Below are 23434 nucleotides of genomic sequence, written 5' to 3'. Positions count from 1 at the left end.
TTTTTTTTTTTTTGAGACAAGAGTCCCGCTCTGTCCACCCAGGCTGGAGTGCAATGGTGCAATCGGAGCTCACTGCAGCTTCAAACTTCTGGGCTCAAGTAATCCTCCCATCTCAGCCTCCTGAATAGCTGAGACTACTGGCATGTGCCACCATGCCCAGCTAATTTTTTTTTATTTGTAAAGACATGACATGATCTCCGTGTCTTGCTCAGGTTGGTCTTAAACTCCTGGCCTCAAATGATCCTCCCACTTGAGCCTTCCAAAGTGCTGTGGTTACAGCCACTGGCTCAAACAGCCACACTGAATCCTAAGAGCAGATGCTTATAGAAGTCGTGTGGCAACAGTTTGTGGCACGAACATTTGTGATCAGCAGGCTTGTTTGAAACGCACAACGCAGCTCAAAGCCAGGTTAAGTGCACGCTCTCTAGGGCGTGGCTGCTATCATTCAAAGTCCAGCTTGGCCGTTCACTAGCCTGTGACCCTAGACACACTGTGTAACATCACTGGGCTTCAGTTTTCTCATCTATAAAATTGGGCTGATAACAGTACCTACACTTCATCAATTTGTCAAAGAAGACTGAGTAAGTAACATAAAAAAGTGCTTAGGACCGCATCTAGCCCAGAAGAAATACCATGCAGATATATTGCTACCTTACGTGGTGGGAAGGCTGCTGATGATCCCAACCTAGTACTATTTTGTGCCCATCTGTAATCCCCTCCCTCTGACCTAGCAACTTGCTTCTAACCAATGGAATACAGCAAAGGTAATGGGGTATCACTTCTGTGACTGGCCTAAGTAAGCCTGTGACTTCTGTCTTGCCAGCAGGCTCTCTCCATTGCTGGCTTTTGAGACAGAGTTTTGCTTTGTTGCCCAGGCAGGAGTGCAGTGGCACGATCTCGGTTCACTGTAACCTCCACCTCCCAGGTGCAAGCAAGTCTTATGTACCAGCCTCCTGAGTAGCTGGGACTATAGGCGCACATCATCATGCCAGGCTGATTTTTTGTATTTTAGTAGAGACGAGGTTTCACCACGTTATCCACGCTGGTCTTGTACTCCTGAGCTCATGCAATCCACCCACCTTGGCCTCCCAAAATGCTGGGATTATAGGTGTGAGCCACCGTGCCCAGTCTCCATTGCTGGTTTTGATGAACCAAGTTGCCATGCTGGGGAGGCCCACATGGCAGGGAACTGAGGGTGGCCCAGACCACCAGCCCTCAAGGAAGTGAATCTTGCTGGTCACCACCTAAATGACCAGGAGAGTGGATCCCAGTTGAGCCTTTGTGTGAGTCCCAAACCCTTGCAGACACCATGACTGCAACTGCAAGAGATCCTGAAGTGGAGAGCCCTGTGAAGCCGGGCCCAGATTCCTGACCCACAAACACTGTAGGATAATATAGGTGTGTGCTGTTTAAAGTTGCTAAGTTTTGTGGCAATTTGTTCTGTAGCAATAGATAACAATTACACCTACACAGAAGAAATAAAAAGAAACATAACCAATGAAAACTCATTTGGGTAAAAAAAAAAAATTCGTATATATTTCTCTCACCATTGAGAATTTAAAAAGATTCCTCTTCCCTTAACTCAATATAATAAAGCTAATTCTTTATCAGTAAGACTATAAGAATTTTAGAAACAGGCTGGGTGTGGTGGCTCACACCTGTAATCCCAACGCTTTGGGAGGCCTAGGTAGGAAGATCAGGAGTTTGAGACCAGCCTGGGCAACAAAATGAGACCCTGTTTGCATTTTTAAAAGAGAAAGAATTCTAGAAACAACCATCCTCAATTATTTTCATCCATTCTCTCTGAAAACCAGAACTGTTTACTCATCAGTATTAGTAATCTACTCATCAGTAAAGAGTAAATTATTACCTACTTAGTAATTTACTAAATAATCTCAGTAGATTATAAATCAATAGCTATTGTTAAGTTATTGATAATAACTGAGGCCAATAAAAAGAAAGCCCAACTATGTGTCAAGCACTTACTGCATGCCAGGCACTGTTCTAGGCCTTGGCAGTGAGCAGAACAGACCAAAATCCCTGCCTTTGCGGAGCTGACATTCTGATGGTTATTATTACTAATGTGGTCTAATGACAACGTACACAGTACATCAGTACAGGGCACTCTCACATGACGCTGAGAACCGCAGATGGTAACTACCTGAATTCAACAATGACCATAAAAGCACTTGGCAGGCCGGGCGTGGTGGCTCACATTTGTAATCCCAGCACTTTGAGAGGCCGAGGTGGGTGGATCACCCGAGGTCAGGAGTTTGAGACCAGCCTGGCCAATATGGCGAAACCCCATCTCTACTTTAAAAATACAAAGATTAGCCAGGCATGGTGGCGCGTGCCTGTAGTCCCAGCTACTTGGGAGGCTGAGGCAGGAGAATTGCTTGAACCCAGGTGGCGGAGGGTGCAGTGAGACAAGATCATGCCACTGCATTCCAGCCTGGGCAACAGAGTGAGACTCCATCTCAAAACAAACAAACAAACAAACAAACAAAAAAAGCACTTGGCAAATTAAGAGAAAAAAAGAAGGGGCCTGTGCTGAGACAGTGACCATGAGTTTGCCCACAACAGGCAATTCTGGCCACCAGGCCACTTAATAGGGTCCCCTCGGTCCCCCTCCTCATCCATCTTGATTCCTGGAAAAATTAAAGTGCGGGCATTTCACCTTGCCAGTCTCATGTTTAAGACTCTGTCACGTCTGCTCCACATGCAAAGCTCTAAATGCAAATCAAACCCCTAGTCAGTTGTTCACTGAAGGATCAGTCATGTGTTCCAGTGCCTTAACGAGTGACTTGAATTCTCGAAGGTAATTCTGATTATATGTCATTTGCACTTTATAAACTGACTTTAGAATCTAAGCCCACTTGGATTAAGATTCAGTCCATTCTAATGTTTCTCTGTTAGACCCAAATGAAAGAAAGTGGTCTTGGAGATTCTGTTTTTAAAAAAAAAGGGTCTTCCTTCCTAACCACTCCCTAAAGCCTACGTGGTTAAGACGCTCATGCTTCCCCTCGCAAGGCCAAGGTTCCGGCAACCTGCCAGTTGCCTGCCGTCTCTGCGGCAGCTCTCCCATCCACTCACTTTGCTAGTGTACTTGGCAATATCAGCGGCGACATCGGCTGAGGCGGTGGCGATGGGCAGGTCAGCGTTCACTGAGGACACAAGGGTGCTCGTGGACCCCGAGCTGGTGACCAGGGGCGATGACTGTGTGCTGGTCACCAGGGTGATGGTGGACGTGGACGGGCTCTGTGTGATCTCCTTCTGCTGGACAGCTAGGAAGGCAAAGCATCCTGATTATCCCACGTGGGAAGGACCCGTCGTAGCATAGAGCGGTGGTGTAGAAGCAAAGCCCCTAATATACGTCCTGAGAACTTTTCTACTTTTAAATGACAAAGATGCTCCCCTTGACCAAACTCTATCCAGGTTTCTCGACTAGGCCCTAACCTTGGCCTGGAAAGACTTGAGTAAACATTGACAGTTTCTAAGAGCTCAAGAGTGCATGCTAGGATGACCCCAACCCCCACTTAAAGCACCTGCCTGGGAAAACTCAATGCTGGCAAAATAACTGACAGTTTTCTTCCAGCCAACACCTGAAGACAGGACTTCAGCATCCCAGTCTCTATGGGAGAGTAGGGGCCCAACTTCACGAAGTACCCGTTAGCAAATCGAGATGGGTTTCACAAAGACCAACCCCTCATCTTGCTTCTGTGATGTTTAACTTCAATGACTTGCTCCCATCCCTACTCCCTCATTCTCCCTTTAAAATGCCCAATCACCTCTGTACAAATCAAAGTTAATTTCAGTTTATGTTAGACTCTTGCCCCATTACAGTAGTGTATTACCGATTTAAATCTGTCTTTACCCCTTTAACTAGGCTCTACTTTGGCGTAAGACTATCTGAAGCAATGAGCCTCTTTTTGGCAGCACTCTTTTTTGTTTTTTTTTTTTGTTTGTTTGTTTCTTTGGTTTTTTTTTTCTGAGACAGTCTCATTGTTGCCCAGACTGGAATGCAATGGCGCAATCTTAGCTTACTGCGACCTCCACCTCCAAGGTTCAAGGGATTCTCACGCCTCAGCCTCCTGAGTAGCTGGAGTTACAGGCATGTGCCCGGCTAGTTTTATGGGTTTTTTTCCATTTTAGTAGAGATGGAGTTTCACCATGTTGGCCAGGCTGGTCTTGAACTCCTGGCCTCAAATGATCTGCCTCTCTTGGCCTCCCAAAGTGCTGGGATTACAGGCATGAGCCACTGCGCCCAACCCTGTTCTTGGTAGCAATTAAACTCCCCTGGGGAAGCCTCCTGCTTACGAGATACGAAGACAGAAGACAGGAAGCAGGAATTCCAATCTCAAATATCCTAGACTTGGCTTTGCCCCACCAACTTTTTAAACACCAAGATTACTCCAACTGTACTCCCAATTTTGCCTGGCCAGTTTTTCAGGACCCACTCCCTTGCCACCTTTGAAGCGTTTCACTGAGGGCCAATTCAAGACCTGGCCACCTTTCAACCTCACGTCCTGCTGCTCACGAACCCCACTCACAGGGGTGCACTCACTATGAGTTTCCGTTGAAGAACCCAGCCTTTGAGGATCTAGATGCAGGTTTCCTGATAGAAAGAGATCTACATCAATGCTCACAAAAGCCAGGCAAACTGGTATCAACCAGTCAGATCAGCCCTGTGTTTGGCCTAATTTCAGCTCCAGATGGAGCCTCCTGTAAGGCTGGTGGGAGTTCTGATTCTGCAACTTCAGCAAGTGGTTCTCGAGGCTGGCTCATCTTTTGTGTGTGACGAATTTCCAGTTACTAAGGTAACCTTCGCTATCAACTTCTCGCACTGTACTTTTTCCAAAATAATTCCAAGAGGTTCCCTCATGTGCACAAGGAAATTTATACAAAGATATTCATTGCAGCACTGCTCACAGTAGAAAAAATACTGAAAGCAACCTAAATGCCCATCAGGAGGGGAATGCTTTAAATAAACTATGGAGTACTATGCAGCAGTCCAAAAGAACAAGGCGGGGCTGTATGTGCTGACATGGATGGACCTCCAAAACATGCTAATGGGTGGGAAAAAAAAGTATGGTACCATTTTTATGTTTTAAAAAAGAAAAAAAAGGGAAAAAGGACTAATTTTATGGCATCATATACATGACACGCACATATATACATACAGATATGTATATATACATATACATGCATACATGCATAGAAAAGCTTTTACAACGGTTGATACTGGTCACTGTGGAAGGGAGAGAATGAAATGGAAGGTAAACAGGACAATAAACTTTTATGTAAAACTTTCTGCCCCCCTTTTAAGGAGAATATATGCATGTATAATTTATAAAATGAACAAAAAAACCTTTTGAAAGTAAAAAAGTAGCAAAACAATTTTTAAAAATAATGCCAAATGAAATGTGCAAGGCCTTCAAGAAACAATGGCCGGGAAACAAACGAGAACTGAAAAAAATAAAAATAAAAGAGCAATGACTTTCTCCTGTCGATGTGGCAAAATGGGAGCGGGCGCCACGGAGAACAGAAGGGGAGGCTCGGTACCTTTCACAGCCTGTCTGGTCTGATATCTCGTCCCCTGGGAAGACTGAGGCTGCTGCTGCTGGTTTTGCTGCTGCTGCTGCTGCTGCTGACGCTGCATCTTCTGCATGTGCCACTTTTGGGAGGACGTTTGAAACTTACTTGATGAGTTCCACACGACCCGCTGCACGGCCGGGGCAGTCTCCTTCGGTAAAAGCGGCCTCTGCTTTTTCACCGGGCTTCCTGTGGCGGCGGGGGCCGGGGCCGTGACGGTGACCGTGGAGGACGTGCTGGTGGTAGCTGTGGCGCCAGCCGCGGGAGTTTGGGCGGAAGAGCGGGTGAGCACCGGCGTTTCCGGGGGAGACTGGCTGCCCGCCGTCGTGGATGGTGGAGCTTTACCTACAACTAGCCAATGCATGAAGAAAAAACAAACAAAAACCGGGATTTCACTCAGGTTCGCCTGCAGCGTCTTGACGTCAGCAAGTTCTGGGTAAAACCTACGAAAGCCAGCAAAGCCGAACAAATTCGACGTGCCAAGCACACCGCGCTGGAGGAGTACATTCTCACCTAACGCTGAGGCCACTTCTGCAGCGTCTTCCATCTCCACGAGCACCGGCCTCCTTTACTGAGCGCCGGCTCACATCTGAGATACAAGTCAAGACCTCTGGGGACAATGAGGCAAACAAGACCCGGCTCCTATGCTCAAGCTCCCCTACACCTAGTGGACAACGCAGTGGGCGAACAGATTCAATCAATGTTCACGCCCTTTTCGCAAAGTTAAAATCTAGTTGGCACCTTGAGAGAGGCCCAGCGGAAGTGAATCCAGAGATGAAGAGAAACTCTTTGGCTAGAGAAGGTAGAAAGCAATACTCCAAAGAACCAGATGGCCTCCCAATGGTCAAAGAAGTAAGTAACACTCAATCACCCAGAAAGAAAAGTATTCTTTATCTCTTCTGATTCCCTCCAGGGCAAAGTCTGAAGGCGGTACTGATAGCCATGACAATACCAGGAACACAAATTCTGCCCCAAGGCCAGAACCTTCCCCCAACGTAATGGTACTGATCTAGGATTGAATAGCATTGCTTTGGTTTTGATTGGATTTATTCCTGTCACCAGCTTTTATGTATACTGTGCGCTACTGTTCTTATTGGGTGGTGTTCAAGTCTAAAATGAGTTTATACTTACAGATAGTTTTTTCAGGGGGAATTTTTTTAATAAAAAAATAAATTGAGGCCAAGCATGGCGGCTCACGCCTGTAATCCCAGCACTTTGGGAGGCTGAGGCGGGCGGATCACTTGAGGTGAGTTTGAGACCAGCCTGACCAACATGGCAAAATCCCGTCTCTACTAAAAATACAAAAAACTTAGCCGGACGTGGTGGTGCACTTGGGAAACTGAGGCAGGAGAACTGCTTGAACCCGGGAGGCAGAAGTTGCAGTGAGCCAAGATCGCTCCACTGCACTCCAGCCTGTGAGGCAGAGTGAATGAAACTCCTTCTCAAAAAATATTACTAATAGGCCGGGCACAGTGGCTCATGCCTGTAATCCCAACACTTTGGGAGGCTGAGGTGGGTGGATCACGAGGTCAGGAGTTCGAGACCAGCCTGGCCAACATAGTGAAACCCCCGTCTCTACTGAAAATACAAAAATTAGCCGGGTATGGTGGCACATGCCTGTAATCCCAGCTACTCGGGAGGCTGAGGCAGAAGAATTGCTTGAACCCGGGACGCAGAGGTTGCAGGGAGCCGAGACCATGCCATTGCACTCCAGCCTGGGTGACAGGGTGAGACTCTGTCTCAAAATAATAATAAATTAAAAATAAATAAAAAGAGTTTATTTTATTTTATTTATTGAGATGGAATCTCACTCTGTTGCCCAGGCTGAAGTGCAGTGGCACCATCTTGGCTCACTGCAAACTCCACCCTCTGAGTTTAAGGGATTCTCCTGCCTCAGCCTCCTGAGTACCCGGGATTACAGGCGCCTGCTGCCACACCCAGCTAATTTTTTTTATTTTTAGTAGACACGGAGTTTCACCATCTTGGCCAGGCTGGTCTTTAACTCCTGACCTCATGACCACCCACCTCGGCCTCCCAAAGTGCTGGAATTACAGGCGTGAGCCACCATGCCTCGCCTATTTTATTTGATTTTTTAAAGAGAGACAGTTTTGCTATATCGCCCAGGCTGGGCTCAAGTGAGCCACTTCAGCCTCCCGAGTAGCTGGGACTATATGGGATGTGCTACCGTGTCCCGTTTTAAATGTGCTTAATTATATGTTTAAACAATGAGATTCTTGGCCTGCTGCAGTGGCTTACACCTGTAATCCCAGCACTTTGGGAGGCCGAAGCAGGCAGATCACGAGGTCAGGAGTTTGAGACCAGCCTGGCCAACATGGTGAAACCCCATCTCTATTAAAGATACAAAAAATTAGCTGGGCGTGTTGGTGTGTGCCTATAATCCCAGCTACTCGGGAGGCTGAGGCAGGAGAATCGCTTGAACCCGGGAGGCAGAGGTTGCAGTGAGCCGAAACCGCCCCATTGTACTCCAGCCTGGGTGACAGGGCGAGACTCCATCTCAAAAAAAAAAAAAAAACAGATTCTTTAAATAAAATATTAAGTCAAAAATTTATACAAGCAGGACTTGAGAACGGGAAAGACAATGAATGTGAATGACTCAAGTTTGAAAAATATTGCCATATGGAGTATGTCATCTTGGAAGAGCTGGGCTGGTAAGGAATAAAGGGTAGGATTTCAACAGGCGGAAAGTGAGAATCTAGAGGGAACAGCATCAGCCAAGATATGTGTAGGAACAGAAAGCATTTGGGTAAGTGAGGACAGGCAGGGAGGAGGGGCTGGAAGTCAGGTTAGAGCCAGAAGCACTTGAGCAGCAGGTAAAGGGGATGACCACATGGGTGCTCATTTGTAAAGGTGGCTCAGTTATGGATGCACAGGCCTCAGCCCCCAGTTAGGTGAGCCTGTGCCCCAGAGAGGGTATCTGGGGAGCACACATCACACCCAGGTACAAGCCAGCACCCCTGATCTTGGACTATGCTCCCTGACATCAAACTCCTTTAAATAAGGATTATGTCTGTCTTTTTTATATATTTTACTTTTTTTTTTTTGAGACGGAGTCTCGCTCTGTTGCCCAGGCTGGAGTGCAGTGGTGTGATCTCGGCTCACTGCAAGCTCTGCCTCCCGGGTTCACACCATTCTCCTGCCTCAGCCTCCGGAGTAGCTGGGACTACAGGTGCCCACCACCATGCCCGGCTAATTTTTTGTATTCTCAGTAGAGGCGGGGTTTCACTGTGTTAGCCAGGATGGTCTCGATCTCCTGACATCGTGATCCGCCTGCCTCAGCCTCCCAAAGTGCTGGGATTACAGGCGTGAGTCACCGTGCCTGGCCTATGTCTGTCTTTTTAAGATCAGTATTACCCAGAAAAAAGCACGAGCTTGATTACTCCAAGGATTTTCATTCAGTAAGCTGTGGGTTTTAAGAAGCCAAGGAGGAGAAGAGACAAGCTGACTATTCTGACTTCAGGGGGAGTTCTCCATGGTTATCACTTGTTGCTGGCCCTCCTACTTCCCCAGAGAGGAGAATCCAGCCAAGCTGGTCGGCAAGAGCCCAGGGTGGGTCCAGAAGGAAGGCTTCCTGCAGTGAAGAACTCCAGTGCTTTCGGGGCCACCTGCCAGATATGGGGCACTGTCCCCGCCTCTTCCAGGTGCAGATGAGGTGTTGAACTGGGCCCTTCTAAGAGGAGGGCATGGGGCAGTGCCTTAGCAGAGCTTCTAACCTGCATAAGTGCCTTCAATGCCTTTCTTTCCTGCCACATCACCAAAAAATATACTGTTATTGCTGATTAGCTAGCCTGTGTCCCCACCGGAAGGGCAACCTCAAAATGGTCGTTTTCTCTCTCCTGATTTGTTCTCCTGAAACAGCCAGCAGGGCAGAGCAGATCACTGCTCTGCAGTGATCACAGCTGGCTCTCTGCCAAATAAAGAACTGGAGTATATAAACTGGTAAGATTCCAGGCTTAAAATTGTATGGCGTTATTTAGATACCAAAATATCTAAATTTCTAGGAATCCTGATGGTTTATGGAGACAAAACGAGGCTATAAGAAATTTCATTTGTCCCAGAAATTTGGAGTACATAATCAATCACCTGTAGCGAAAAACAAGGGCGAATTTTTTTAAGGGTCAGCACCTGAGAAGCTGCCCTATCAAATTAACCTACTTATTCCTGAATCTGTCACTGGTCACTGTTTTCATTTATAGAGCAAGGACTTTTAAGAGAAAATTAGCATCCCCTTTGTAGAAGGATGGAAATTACTAATGTGCCAGTGAAAGCACAGCAAAGAGTCTTTCAGTGCACTCTCTTTGCTTCTGTTCTGAAGTTACTAGCTATAAAAGCTGTTTTGCCATCTGAAGATTCATATTCTACCCATAAGCTGCATCCCTAGTGGAAGGTGAGCTGGAGGTCACAACAGCGCAATCCAAAATGCCCTTCACTTACTAAACTCTTCAGTGAAAACACATCATTGAAAAGATGCTCTCTAGCAGAGCCCGACATGAAAAATTTTCAAGACCCAAACCACCATCAGCTCTGAATTTAAGATCAGTTGGTTTTGCCCCAAGCCTTAGGAAGCTGCTCTAACTGAACTGTGTTTTAGAATCATCTTCAGCTTAATTGTCCACTATCTACTAAAGCTTCCTGGAGAAATTCTCTTCCTCACATCAGGGTGAGGAAGAGCTCTACTTCTTTTAATCAACTAGAATGGTTTTTTATTTTTCGGAAAGTATGAGATCTTCTAAGGTACTGTGTTTCCCATTCTGCTTTCAGAGCCAACTTCCCTAACTCTGAAGGTTGAAATAGTACAGATTTCTGTATAAAACCTTTCCCCAGACCACTTGCTATTCTACTTTCACTTTCCTTTTACATGGATGTCTTTATTTTCATCTTGTTTCATATGGTTATGTATCCTTGTCAATCTGTTGCAAATTCTTTCTGGAAGAGGTAGGACGCATAAAACCAATCAATCAAAAGATCAGTTCCAGAAAGAAAGATCAGTATAAATATGTCATTCATAGGAGCACTGCCATCTGCACCCAAATATTCCTACAATCCTCATGAAATAAATACTACTCCTACTCCTACTGTTCTCTGCAACAACAGAGACAGTCTCTCAAACCCCGATCCACAACATACTCATATTTTTCAGAGGTCATCTATAAATCTAACAGATGGGTCAGGATGGTTTGATGGCCTATCCTCCCTCCCTTATATAACTGCATCTCTCTCTTCCTCCACTGCATCTCTCACAGACATTCTCATTAGCTGAAATGCAGGAATCCTCTCTCACTCTGACAGTTGAGGTTCCAGAATTGACCATGGATGGTCAGTTCCAGGTTGACCATAACCACAGAAGAAAGATTCTCAAGGCCCATCCCTGACTTGCTTTAAGCCACCAGACTACAGAAATCCCAAAGGACATGGAGTCACATCTTATTCAAGGGTTTGACTGACAAGTTAGCTCCTGATAGAAGTTAGACACAGTCAAGATTTAAACCTGGCTATCCTTTAAGTCACTCGCCACACACATAAGGTTTTATGGCTACAACCACCTGTAATCTGTCCTTGGGCAATGTTTCTTCTAGGCCCTCAGTTAATTCTTCAGTGTCTTTACTGAGCATGTTGAATCTTCTAACCTACTTGCCAAGCCAACTGAAAAATGTGCTGAATACTTTGTCCGTGGGAAGGACATCCTTCCGATCATTCACACACCCCTTTGGAGGGCTTGTTAACATGCCCAGGCTGCACTACGCTGTGTCACTGCTGGTTCAGAATATAACAGCAGCCTCTGAGACTCAGGGGATATTTGACAATATTTGGTTGCCACATTTGTGACTGCCACAACTGGGCAGGTAAGGCTGCCATCTGGCTGGTAGAGGCCAGGGATACTGGAAAACATCCTCCAATACACAGGACTAAGAATTTTCCAGGGCAAACTGTCAGAGTGCAAGGCTGTGAAACTCTGGACTCAGTTAAGTTAAATGCAGTAAGATTAAAAGATTAACAGCCAATACGGCCAGACGCAGTAGCTCATGCCTGTAATCCCACCACTTTGGGAGGCCGAGCTGGGTGGCTGTTCGAGAACAGCCTGGCCAACATAGTGAAACCCTGTTTCTACTAAACATACAAAAATTAGCCAGGCGTGGTGGCGGGAGGCTACTCCCAGCTACTTGGGAGGCTGAGGCAGGAGAATCACTTGAACCCGGGAGACAGAGGTTGCAGTGAGCCGAGATTGGGCCATTGCACTCCAGCCTAGGTGACAAGTGCCAAACTCTGTCTGTCCCCCCCCAAAAAAGCCAATCACGTATCTACCATACTTCATTTTCTAGTGCCCTAAGAAGCACTCAGTATTCTGGCACCACACCCACCCAGTGTCCTACTATTGTAAGAAAATACACTTGGAGATGCCTAGGTGGCATGAGGGGAGGAAAGAGATGCTACAATCATCCAAACCTTTGAAATGAACACTTCTTTTTTTTTTTTTTTTTTTTTTGGAGAGGGAGTCTTGCTCTGTCACCCAGACTGGAGTGCAGTGGTGCAATCTCGGCTCACTGCAACCTCCGCCTCCTGGGTTCAAGCGATTCTCCTGCCTCGCCCTCATTAGTAGCTGGGATTACAGGCACCTGCCACCACGCCCGGCTAATTTTTGTATTTTAGTAGAGATGGGGTTTCACTATGTAGGTCAAGCTGGTTTTGAACTCCTGACCTCAAATGATCCACCCGCCTCGGCCTCCCAAAGTACTGGGTTTACGGGCGTGAGCCACCATGCCCAGTTTGAAATGAACACTTCTAACCATTTGAGACTTGTCAAAAGAGAACGAGATGTGTGTGGAATGGAGCAATGAAGGACCATTTGACAAGATCCAAATGTTACCAAACACTTTGGGGAAATAAATGAGCATACTGGAAAAGAAGCTGCTCAGACTAAAAATGACTTGGTCACTAAAAGTAACCACCATTTTCTAAGAGACTTCTCTTTCTGTACTCAAAATCAATCACATTGGATACCGAGCAGGTTAAAGGTAGGTAGGCCCGTGTTTGAGTCCAGGTCCTGTTCTGTGACTAGCTAGGTAACCTTAAACCAAACACAGCTTCACTGTGCCTGTCTCTCAGTGTGTTAGCGGGTCACATAACTTTTGGTTTGTTTGTTTAAGGGTCATATAACTTTTGATAGTAAGTGTACGAGGTAGGATTCTAAACCAAATTAAGAAAACTAGAAATGGATACAATCACTTACCATCCTGTTTGGGAGACGGTTCTTTGGGTTCCTTCTTATTTTTTCGACCCTCCCGCCCAGAATGGTCTTCTCCTAAATCTATGACAAGTTCACTCTCTGAATCGGAGTCCAGGCCCAAATGGACTGTTGGGGAATCCGTCTCATCTTTTCCCTTCAGTTTATCCTTTGTGGGGTGAGGTGAAGGCTTTGCCTTTTCAGAAAAGTCCTTCTCAGGCTCAGGGCTGGCCTTGTCCTTGACTGCTCCAGGGTCTGTCTTCTCGCTGGCTGGTGATGTGCTTTTCAGCTCCTCTTTAATCTCCACTGGGTTTGTGGGCTTGGGCTTTTTTTTAACAGCAGACGGCTCTTTGTCCATCCGACAACGCTCTTTGTCCTCTGCGTCTTCTGGCTCGTTCTTGGACTTCTGCTCATCATCACTGACATACTCACTATCGCTACTATCTGACTTCTCAGAATCCTCCGAATCGCTGTGCTCTACGGCCGTATAAACATCTTCCGAGATTTCATTTATGCCTAAATTCAAAAAGAAAACCCAGCATGTGGCGTAGTCACAAAATAAAGAGCAGGACGAAAAATGCAAACACTTTCCACAGCAAATGCTGGAATAAGAAAAGCACATTTCAAATCACATCACATTGGCCTGAATGGGGCCAGTAATAAACCCAAGTGGCAACTGGCTATGGCTGCACTTGCCTTTGGAGAGGGTTTTGGTTGTTAACATTCAAAGGAGACACAGGACCTACCAACAGAAATTTTAAATTTCTATGGCCCTAAATATGTGGTGCCAAATTTTTGCAACGTTGATAACTAATTGGGATTACTGAGAATGAGAGGGCTGGATGGGAACAGCAGGGATAAGCTGTTCAAACTGATCCAGTTTACAGATTAGAAAACAGAGGCCCAGGGATATCACCTGCCTTAGGACACAAGACAGAGGCCAGGCCAGAACCCTGCGTTCCTGGCTCCCCACCAACACTCTTCCCTTGGGTTTCCAAAGCGTTAAAGTTCTTGATCCTTTGTGTCTAGGCCAAAGAAAATAAGCCAAAGCCTTAAAGCAGAGGTTGCAAACAGCCCACAAGCCACATCTAGCTTGCAGACATGTTTCATGGGAGAGGCACTGGTTTGCTCCACAAGGTATCTTGTCTGCTTTTAATTTATAAATGCGTTGTCCAATTCACAAATCAGGAAATTTCACATAGAAATCAAAGCAGGGGCTTCTGATGAAAGAGCGGAAAATCTAGCCACTCTGGGTCACTAGCCTGCCAGGCATTGGCTGGGACAGGAAAGCCAATGGCTCCACTAGGCGGGGGACACACTTGTCTCCAGGTGACCCGGGTGCCCGGCCCTCCCTCTTGTTCCCTGCACTCATGTAGAAAGTCAACTGCCACTTGGTGTGCATTGCTCTTCCACTGGTAAAGGAGTCAGGAGAAAAGTCACATAATTCTTATTTCACAAACAAAATGGGCAAAAGCACATTTCTAACAATGGCCCCATTTAACCCATTTACGGCTCCTGCTCCCAACCATATGTTATGCCATCATACTGTAGGTAATAATACTATATCCTAAACTTTTGGAAAGAGGAAAGAAAACCCAACCAAGTCTGTGCAATCTCTTCATTCTAGAGCAATGGCCACGGTGAATGGTGCCACTGTCCGACCCGGACACACCAAAAAGAAACCTGCAAAAGTATCAGAGCCATGAACAGCCCAGGGCATGGGGGATCAGCAGGATCATTGGGGAATATATCTGCCTCCACCAGGGTTCAATCAAAAACACAAGTCCAGCCAGGCACAATGGTGCGCACCTGTGGTCCCAGATACTCAGGAGGCTGAGGCAGAAGAACTGCTTGAACCCAAGAGTTCAAGGCTAGCCAGGGCAACACGGGAAGAACACAAGCCAAAATACAAACACCCAGATCTGGTATAAGTCTGGGATCCTAGGCTTGTGCTACTGGTAGCTAATGATTGGAAATAAAAACGAAAAGTGTAACCACATATGTGATAGGAAAAGCTTGGGTACTGGAGTCCAAATGATATGAATTCAAATCCTGCTCTTCTGTTTTTATTACTGGTTGACCCTGAACAAGTTATTTATCTCTCTGAGCCTCAGTTTCTCTATCTGCAAAATGGGACTGATAAAGTATCAACCTCCCAAGATGATCTATATGTAGTGCTTAGCATAGTGTCAAAGGAAACACTCAGTAAATAGAAATAATACAATTCTTTTTTTTTTTTTTTTTTTTTTCTGAGACGGAGTCTCACTCTGTCGCCCAGGCTGGAGTGCAGTGGCCGGATCTCAGCTCACTGCAAGCTCCGCCTCCCGGGTTCGCGCCATTCTCCTGCCTCAGCCTCCCGAATAGCTGGGACTAAAGGCGCCCGCCACCTCGCCCGGCTAATTTTTTGTATTTTAGTAGAGACGGGGTTTCACTGTGTTAGCCAGGATGGTCTCAATCTCCTGACCTGGTGATCCGCCCGTCTCGGCCTCCCAAAGTGCTGGGATTACAGGCTTGAGCCACCGCGCCCAGCCGAAATAATACAATTCTTATTAGCAATAAAAATAAATCAAGAGCTGGACCAGCTGCATGGAAGGACCCAAGAGGATAATTTAAATGGCATGCCAAATTTCACCCATGCCACCCAATGGGAAGTGGTGTCCTCTGGACAGCCCCAGATGGTCCCTAACTCTAGCTGCTTTCTCACCTGAAGATGCTCAGAGAAACTTGCTCTCCAGGGGCCCAGCCATCCCCAACTTCTTTACAAATGCCCTCCTAGCTTTACTTACTTATTCAACAAACATTCCAGAGCATCTACCATGTGCACAGACCAAGTACCACAGAGAAGGCAAATCCTCATAAAACAGCCTCCCTGCCCTCAAGGAGCTTCCAGTCTAGATTGGGAGGGACACCTCCACACAAAGGGAACATTGCTACTTCTGAGCAATAAAGTACCAAAGGAGGAGGGCAGATGTGGAGGGCAGTCAGGGAAGACTTCCTGGAGGAGGTGAGATCTGAGCTCAGCCTCACAGAAGGCAGGATTCAGGTAGGCAGTATGAAGGCAGGCAGTACAGGGAAGAGGAAGGAAGGCAACAGCTACAGAAGCAGGGTTTGCCAGGTAGGGAGGAGACCAATCTGGAGGGAAAGGGTTTCGTGTCGGACACCTGCAGAACACACTCGCTACTGTGTGGAGACACTGATGTGTACCGAGAAGGAGAGCAGAGGCAAACTCAGAAGATCCTCATTCTGCTTGTAAACCTTGATGCTTCAAACCTGTATCTCGAGTTTCCAGGCTGCTTTCACCAAAGAATAAACTGATGAGTTCAAAGAGCCCTGAATTAACTATCAAGTCTGAAGTCTTTTGCCATAAGTGGAAATATAGCTGAGTGGAAATTTTAGCTGAGCAAATTGTTCAAAGTTAAAGCAGCTGCTAAAAGCAGCCAGGATTCAACCTTGATTTCATCAGGGTAGTATCCCTACCAGTAATGATAACAATGATACTGCTGGAAAAAAAAAACAAAACCAAAGATATACCTAATTGTGCTTTGCAACTCTCTATGGTCTTGTCAAGATTCAGCTGGAACCTGCTACGAATCTGGCGCTTGGGAGAGATGAGAGGAACAGGGGTGGACTGTTGCTGGACCGACTCGCTCAGCTCCTTCAAATCCATTTCGGCTTTGCTTCGATCTGAAAGAGACCATCACACCCTCGTAAGATCAGGCACACACCATGCTCATCACGGAGCTTTGTCCTTGCAAAGTCAGAGCAAAACACACATTTTAGAACACGGGGAGGGGGATACTTTTTTGTCATTCGTCCCAACAATATCATCTGCTCAACCACATGGGGTGACATGAAGATAATGGCCCGTGTGAACATGTTTGGCAGGTTTAAACAGTCCACTGAACAATCGTCTGGGTGACTTTCAATATTTAAAATGGACAATCCCAGCCAGATGGCTCAGTGTGTGGAAGTCAGCATCATTAGGGACCCTCCAAAGACAAAGGTTACGGGCAGATATTCAATCTCAATTTCAGTGAACAAAGCAACACCGAGCCTGGTCAGGGTGTACTTGTAACTTCAGGTCCAGATTGAAGAGGACTTGTATCCAAGAAAGATGGTGACCCCCTCGAAAACACCCTGACAATTGGGGCCCTAGATGCCTATTTGCCAAGGAGGCTTCAGTTTTCATTCTCAGTGGACCTAGTCTGGGGTAGAAACTAGAAAGAGCGGGGAATATAGGATAGGCAGACCTTCCAGCCAGTGTGCTGTGGTTCACAGCATCTACGTGAGGCAAGGGGAACAGATTAGCCCTGGACACTCAACCTTTGTCTAACAGGTCTCGCTCTAAGGTCCTCAGCCTAGTCACAGGCAGAGGTCTCTGGGGGGGTGACTCAGGCCGGAGGTCCTGTCCCCTCACTTCTGTGAGGGCTCTTTGTAGGACCAGCAGGACAGATTCCAAAGAGTCAAGAGAGCTTACATTTCTTGGATACCTTTCCCACCTACTCCAGCGCCCCCCATTAAGAGTTTTAGTGGCTGCAAAGGTCCCGAAAACAACAAGCGACTCTGCAGGTGGGGCCTACTGTCCTCCACTGTGCCTGCCACCCTCAGGCATCCCCTCCAACCCAACTAAAGCAAAGTGTGGGGCATCTGTCCTACCCCAGCCGATCCCAGAAAATAGGTCAGAAAGCAGGTGGCATCCAATCAACCCACAAAGAGGAGAAGCCACCTCTGAGCCTGTTCCCAACAGCCATCAGCTTGCTCCCTGGACTTCGCGCTTCATCTCCCTGCTCCCTCCACACCTCAGGCCACCTCTGTTCATTGGGCTATGAAAGAGGCCCCAGAATCTAGTGTGAGAGCTGGGCTGGAAGCACTGTTTAAAGCCATCACTTTCTCCTACCTTCTTCCTTTGGCCTGACCCAACCACTTTCCTGCTCAAGCAGTAAACGGAGTTCTCAAACACTGCATACCCAGAAATTAGCTCCTTCAAAGTGACCAGAAGCAGCCTCCCAAAAGCCCCACCCAATCCACTCACAGGTGACCAGAAGCAATAAATTGCTCCAACTTAATTTTATCAGCCCCCGGGATAAGATTAGAAAGGGGTCTTTTCTCAGCCAGTTGTGGTGGAACGCACCTGTAGTCCCAGCTACTCAGGAGGCTGAAGTGGGAGAATGGCTCGAGTCAGAAGGTAGTGGCTATACTGAGCTATGATCACGCCACTGCACTCTAGACTGGGTGACAGAGCAAGACTTTTTTTTTTTTTAAAGGAGGGAAAAGACTGGTCTTTTCCCAAATCACACTTATAGACTGCCCCTCCCAGACCCAGGGAGGTTCCAGAAGGTGAGTGCTCAAAGCAAGCAGAGACACTATCCCTGTAATTCAAGAAAAATACCAAAAACAGTATCTGTGTGTGCATGCATGTGTGTGTGCACGCGAGTGCATATGTATGTACATGTGCACTGATCATGGCTATAAAGAGAGGCTACTAGAGACAGGACTGCAGACATTCACACAGCCACCTCTGAGAGGGAGAAGAATGTGCAAATTTACTGCAGTGGGGCTGGGCACAGTGATTCATACCTCTCCCAGCACTTTGGGAGGCAGAGGCAGGAGGACTGCTTGAGGCCAGGAGTTCGAGACCAGGCTGGGCAACATAGCAAGACCCCATGTCTACAAAAAATACAAAAAGTAGCTGGGCTTGGTGGTGTACGCCTGTAATCCTGGCTACTTGGGAGGCCGAGGTAGGAGGATTGCTTGAGCCCAGGAGTTTGAGTATGCAGTGAGCCATGACTGCGTCACTGCACTCCAGACTGGGTGACAGCAAGATCCTGTCTCCAAAAAAAAAATTTACTGGAGAAAGAACTAGAAAACTCTTTATACCTGTCTCTGTCTCTGGCAAGAGATCTGAAGTAGCTTAACAAAGAGAAATTATGGAGTAAAATAATTTAAAAAAAGAACAAGGAATGAGGAACATTAAAAGAAAAGGGAGGAGCACCTCTGCCCAGTCGCCCCACCATCTAGGAAGCGAGAAGTGCGCCTCTGCCCGGCCGCTGCACCATCTGGGAAGTGAGGAGCGCCTCTGCCCGGCCCCCGCAATGTCTGGGAAGTGAGGAGTGCCTCTGTCTGGCCACTGTGCAACCCTCCAAGTGTGAAGTGGCAGCCTTGTGTGTGATCTTTCTGCCCTCCCCAAGTCTGCATTTTCGACATTAAAGTTTACTTTTAAATTAAAAGTTTATAAAATAAAAAATAAAAAAAGAAAGAAAAGAAAAATGCCGGGTGTGGAGGCTCGCGCCTGTAATCCAGCACTGTGGGAGGCGAAGGTGGGAGGATCACTTGAGGTCAGGAGTTCAAGATCAGCCTGGCTAACATGATGAAATCCCGTCTCTACTAAAAATTTAAAAACTAGTCAGGCATGGTGGTGGGTACCTGTAATCCCAGGTACTCAGGAGGCTGAGGCAGGAGAACACTTGAACCCAGGAGGTGAAGGATGCAGTGAGCCGAGACCGCACCACTGCACTCCAGCCTGGGCGACAGAGCAAGACTCTCTCTCAAAAAAAAAAAAAAGAGAAAGCCCAGATTAAAGAGTTCCAGTAGGCAGGATTCAAGGACTTAACAGCTGACTTGCATGCAAATGTGACAGCAAAGCGGGAGGGATTTGAGGCCTCCCTCAGACTTTCCACTTTCAGAAATGAAGAAGCGTGCTAGATTCCAAAGGGAAAAGCCAGCCTTTTCAAGAATAAAGATGGAAACATATCTCACATAAATACTTTCCATGGCTACCCAAGTGACACGTTCATCAGTGTCCTCAATATTCCTATATACTACTAGATTACACAGTTACCAAAAAAATTTACAAAAGAGACCAACAAACTTTCTCTGTAAAAGCCTGGAGAGGGCCGGGAACAGTGGCTCACACTTGTAATCCCTGCAATTGAGAGGCTGAGGTAGGCAGTTCCCTTGAGCTCACATTTGAGACCAGCCTGAGCAACATGGTGAAACCCTGTCTCTACTAAAAATATGAAAATTAGCCAGGCATGGTGGCACATGCCTGTAATTCCAGCTACTCAGGATGCTAAGGTGGGAGGATTGCTTGAGCCCAGGAGGCAGAGGTTGCAGTGAGCCGAGATCACACCACTGCACTCCAGACTGGGCAAAAGAGCCAGACCTTATCTCAAAAAAATAAAATAAAAGCCCAGAGAGTAAATATTTCAGGCTTTGCAGGCCACACAGGCTCTGTTGCAAAAGCAGCCATGAACACTACATAAACAGATGGGTGTAGATGTATTCCAGTAAAACTTTATTTGCAAACACAGGTGGGGGCCAGATTTGGCCTGAAAGCCGTAAAATCTGCCATCTTCTATACTAGTCCAGTGACTGCCAAACCTGGCTGCACACCAAAATTGCCTGTAAAGTTTCAGAAATTCCTGAGGCCTCAGCCCCATCCTCAGAGACTCTGACTCAACAGGCTGGGGGGAAGGCCTGGGCATCAGCCTTTGACAACCTTGCCAGGAGGTCGGGCGCAGTGGCTCATGCCTGTAACTCCAGCACTTTAGGAGGCCAAAGCAGGTGGATCACCTGAGGTCAGGAGTTCAAGACTAACCTGGCCAACATGGTGAAACTCTGTCTCTACTAAATACACAAAAATTAGCCAGGTGTGATGGCACATGCCTGTAATCCCAGCTACTTGGGAGGCTGAGGCAGGAGAATCACTTGAACCCAGGAGGAGGAGGCTGCAGTGAGCCGAGATCATACCATTATACTCCAGTCTGGGCAATAGAGTGAGACTCTTATCTCAAAAAAAAAAAAAAAAACAATAAAACAATAAACTTGCCAGGTGATCCTAATTGGCAGCTAAGGCTGAGAACCCCTGTATCAGACCAATCTTCTATGTGAGTACAGAAAACTCACTATTTGCCTTAACTCCTGTGTGTCTGTGTTAACAGGACCACCTTTCTAAACCTTAGGGTCCATAAAGAGACCTAAGACTTCACCTGAATAACTGAGCTCTGTGTGTGTGCACCTGCACGTCTACACGTATGCCTACAGTAAATGCGACCCATTAACTTTAGCCTAAAAAGATTGAGCACTGGAATGTTCATAATCAAGAAAAATGCAAAAAAGGTAAATTACCTCATTTTACAAACTAAGGTTTCTCTGGTCAATAAGCTGCTGTTATATTTATTCTTGTTAGAATAAACCACCAAATGGCTGGGCGGCCCAGGCCCTGGAAGCTGACCTTCAGGAGTTTAGCCAAATGTAATGATCTTTCTCCAAACCTGCAGCTGCATTTGACACTCCTTTCCTCCGCAGAGAGAAAAGAAGAGCTTCACTTTCTCATTTAGCTCATGTAGCTTATCGGGATTTCTTCCACCCCTGCCCTTCTATATCGGGAATATCTTCAGAATCCACCCTTGCTGCCAACATTTTGAACTTTTCAGCTGATATGAAGACAGTTTAGACTATAAATGGAAACCAGGGATGAAAAATACTCACGCTAGAGAAAAAGGCACGATCTTATATTTCTGGAGGGAGCATAAATCAGAACCACCTCTTTAGAGGGCAGTTGGGCGACACCTCTCAAAATGTCGCCGTATGTGGCCTCTGATGCTCAATTCCACTTCTAGGAATTTATCCTATGGATTACCCTCCCATGTGGGCAAAAGGGTTCTTCATTGCAGTTGTCTTCAATAGCAAAAATGGAAAGGAGCGTAGCGTCAGTAAGTAAGGCACCTGAATAAATGTTACAGTTTACCTTTAAATGGAATTAAATACAGCTGCTAAAATGAAACGAAGGCTGATTTCTCTGTGTTGATATGAAAAGCCAACCTGTTTCATGAAAAAGCAACAACTGGTGGAGCACCTTAGCACTGCTGTAGGGGAGCCAAGAAGGAAATAGAATATAGCTGGGAATACTATACATTCTCAGGGTTTCTCAACAGTGGCACTATTGATATTTGGGTCCTGGATAAGTCTTTGTGGTGGGGGTGGGGTGGGGTTGAAAGGATGTCCCGTGTGTTGTAGGATGTTCAGCAGCATCCTGGCCTCTACCCCCTAGATGCTATTAGCACCTATGTACCAGTTGTGACAATAAAACTATCTCCAGGCCGAGTACAGTGGCTCATGCCTGTAATCCCAGCACTTTGGGAGGCTAAGGTGGGCAGATCACTTGAGGTCAAGAGCTTGAGACAAGCCTGGCCAACATCGTGAAACCCCATCTCTACTAAAACCCCATCTCTACTAAAAATACAAACATTAGCTGGGCGTAATGGCATGCACCTGTAATCCCAGCTACTCAGGAGGCAGAATCAAGCAAAGGTTGCGGGGAGCCGAGATCGTGCCACTGCACAGCAGCTTGGGCAAACAGGTCCATCTCAAAAAAATAAATAAAATGAAAATAAAAATATCTCCAGACACTGCCAAACGTCAGCTGAGAGACAAAAATCACTCAGAACTCATGCTATATATCTAGAAGGGCTCTAGAAACTAAAAACTTGCAACAGTGGTGACATGCGGGAAGAGGGGTACAGAGACAGGTGGTCAGAGGTTACAGACACACTGGCCTTTCATGAAATGTCCTTCTGTGCTTTGAAATGTTTGTTACCACATGTACTCATAACTTATAAAAACAAACTCCCATAAAAGAAAAATTTAAGCACTTCTTTTCCCATTTAAAAAAAGAGAGACAGGGCAGGCGTGGTAGCTCACACCTGTAATCCCAACACTTTGGGAAGCCGAGGTGGGTATAGATAAACACCATATACTCAGTATATATATACCATATACATATACTCAGCATATATATACCATATACTGAGGTCAGGAGTTCAAGACCAGCCTGGCCAACATGGTGTACTAAATACAAAAAATTAGCCAGGCATGGTGGCGCAAGCCTGTAATCTCAGCTGCTTGGGAGGCTCAGGCAGGAGAATCACCGGAACCCAGGAGGTGGAGGTTGCAGTGAGCTGAGATTGTACCACTGCACTCTGGCCTGGGGAACAAGAGCAAAACTCTGTCTCAAAAAAAAAAAAAAAGACAGATCTTTGTTCTAAAGCTGAACGCAAACTACAATGGATGGACCTCCAGGAACTACAAAATGGCAGTTCCTTCAAGGGAGCAGTATCACTTAAACAAGAGACCCTAGCTGGCCATGCATGGTGGTTCACGCCTGTAATCCCAGCACTTTGGGAGGCTGAGGCAGGAGGATTGCTTGAGGCCAGGAATTTGAGACCGGCCTGTGAAACAGAGCGAGACCCTGTCTCTATATTAAAAAAAAGAGAGAGACCCTGGCAGACACTATCTTTCAGGCAAAGCCAAACAGAGATCTTCCCCACCTCATTCACTCTAAAGAAAATCAAGACAACATCTGAAAAATCTGGGCTCAGGCACTCCATGTATGCTCTCAAAGAAGGCCTGACTTCCAAGATGCCGCTTTATGCACAAAAAGAAAGAAGGCCTCCTGTCAGTAACAGTGGAGAAATAAACAGAAAGGCTTGGGGTGTGACGATGTTCCCTGGCCCTGCCTGCATCTTCAATAGAGCATCAAGGTGCATTTCTCTCACTAACAGCACTACTGACTGCTGAGTTTGTTCAGTTCAAAGTAAACAC

General features: G+C 46.5%; 1 protein-coding gene across 1 annotated transcript in view; it reads right to left on the bottom strand.

Annotated features, from left to right (window-relative positions):
• ZMYND8 (zinc finger MYND-type containing 8) overlaps positions 1-23434 on the bottom strand; it is a 152753-nt gene that overhangs the window by 23660 nt on the left and 105659 nt on the right. Inside the window, 4 exon segments of the mRNA XM_017877885.1 lie at positions 3094-3284; positions 5563-5943; positions 12839-13348; positions 16364-16516. Coding sequence (XP_017733374.1) covers positions 3094-3284; positions 5563-5943; positions 12839-13348; positions 16364-16516 — 1235 coding nt within the window.

This window comes from Rhinopithecus bieti, unplaced genomic scaffold, assembly GCF_001698545.2.
Source record: "Rhinopithecus bieti isolate Rb0 unplaced genomic scaffold, ASM169854v2 scaffold_10347, whole genome shotgun sequence".
In the NCBI taxonomy this organism is placed as follows: Eukaryota; Metazoa; Chordata; class Mammalia; order Primates; family Cercopithecidae; genus Rhinopithecus; species Rhinopithecus bieti.
This window is presented reverse-complemented; position numbering and strand designations above follow the sequence as displayed.